Source organism: Pteropus vampyrus, unplaced genomic scaffold (genome assembly GCF_000151845.1).
Source record: "Pteropus vampyrus isolate Shadow unplaced genomic scaffold, Pvam_2.0 Scaffold72, whole genome shotgun sequence".
NCBI lineage: Eukaryota > Metazoa > Chordata > Mammalia > Chiroptera > Pteropodidae > Pteropus > Pteropus vampyrus.
This window is the reverse complement of record NW_011888853.1, coordinates 4103253-4104587: the sequence shown is the minus strand read 5'-3', so window position 1 is coordinate 4104587 and position 1335 is coordinate 4103253. Positions and strand designations below refer to the sequence as shown.

Sequence of the window (1335 nt, the reverse complement as noted above, 5' to 3'; positions counted from 1 at the left end):
AGATAACAAAAAACTAAAATTTTCCGCATGCTGCCCCCACCCCTTGTGATCGGTGTTTTGGGGCACACAATGCTCAGCTCACGGTCAGAGGCCCTCGCCTCGTCGGGGCAACCTGCAGGGCCCCCACCAGCGCCCCGTTCCCTCTCCAGGCCCTACCAAGGGAACCCGACCTTCGACCCCGAGTTCGTCCGCTCCAAGTCCGCGGCTGCCGCGGGCCTGTGCTCCTGGTGCATCAACATCGTCCGCTTCTACGAGGTGTACTGCGACGTGGCCCCCAAGAGGCAGGCCCTGGAGGAGGCCAACGCCGAGCTGGCAGAGGCGCAGGAGAAGCTGTCCCGGATCAAAAACAAGATCGCCGTAAGCGCCAGCAGCACGCCTGTGGCTGCCGTGGCCCGCTCAGTGGCACGGGGCGGGGGCGGGGGGTGGGGGGGGCGCGCACGCAGGCGGACGGAGGACACAGCCGCTCCGCGAGGCCACGCTGCGCCCCAGGCTGGACCTACCTTCTGCTCCTCCTTCCAGGAGCTCAATGCCAACCTCAGCAACCTCACGTCGGCATTCGAAAAAGCGACAGCCGAGAAAATCAAGTGCCAGCAGGAGGCCGACGCCACCAACAGGGTGATCTCGCTGGCCAACAGGTAGCTCGCCCCGCCGCTCGGCCTTCCGGACCCCCGGAATGGACGGGCCCACAGTGGGCCTCTGGGGGGAGGGACAAGCCAGCGGAGGCCGCGACGTCCCAGCCTTCACTTGCCGAGCACGAAGGCACGAGGCTAAACAGAGCGGCTATTCGCTGGCCCGCGACCCCACGTCCTGGAACGGTGGCACTTCCAGGTGGACCCTGAGTGCTCAGTGGCCTTCAGGGAGCGTGACTTCTCGCAGTGCAGAATCCCAAGTGACCCCGACCTGCCCAGGCATCCACGGTGGCTCATCCTGGGCAGAGTCCACGGTGACTCATCCCGGGCAGAGTCCTGTTGGAACCCACTGTCACCCGTACCGTGGCGTCACCGTGGCCTGTACTGTGGCGTCACCGTCACCCGTACTGTGGAGTCACTGTCACTCGTACTGTGGAGTCACTGTGGCCTGTACCGTGGTATCACCGTCACCCGTACTGTGGCGTCACTGTGGCCTGTACCGTGGTATCACCGTCACCCGTACCATGGCATCACTGTGGCCCGTACTGTGGTGTCACCGTCACCTGTACTATGGCGTCACTGTCACCCGTACTGTGGCGTCACCGTCACCCGTACTGTGGCGCTGGGTGCAGGCTTCCAGGGCCACCTCACGTTTGCAGCGCGTGATGACGTCGGCTCCAGAGTACACTGTCCTGTGAGCCACACC

At 64.6% G+C, this 1335-nt stretch overlaps 1 protein-coding gene across 1 annotated transcript in view; it reads left to right on the top strand.

Annotated features, from left to right (window-relative positions):
- DNAH17 (dynein axonemal heavy chain 17) overlaps nt 1–1335 on the top strand; it is a 140822-nt gene that overhangs the window by 109246 nt on the left and 30241 nt on the right. The window contains exon 63 of the mRNA XM_023531633.1: nt 520–635. Within this exon, the coding sequence (XP_023387401.1) occupies nt 520–635 (116 nt within the window). The remainder of the gene's footprint in view (nt 1–519; nt 636–1335) is intronic.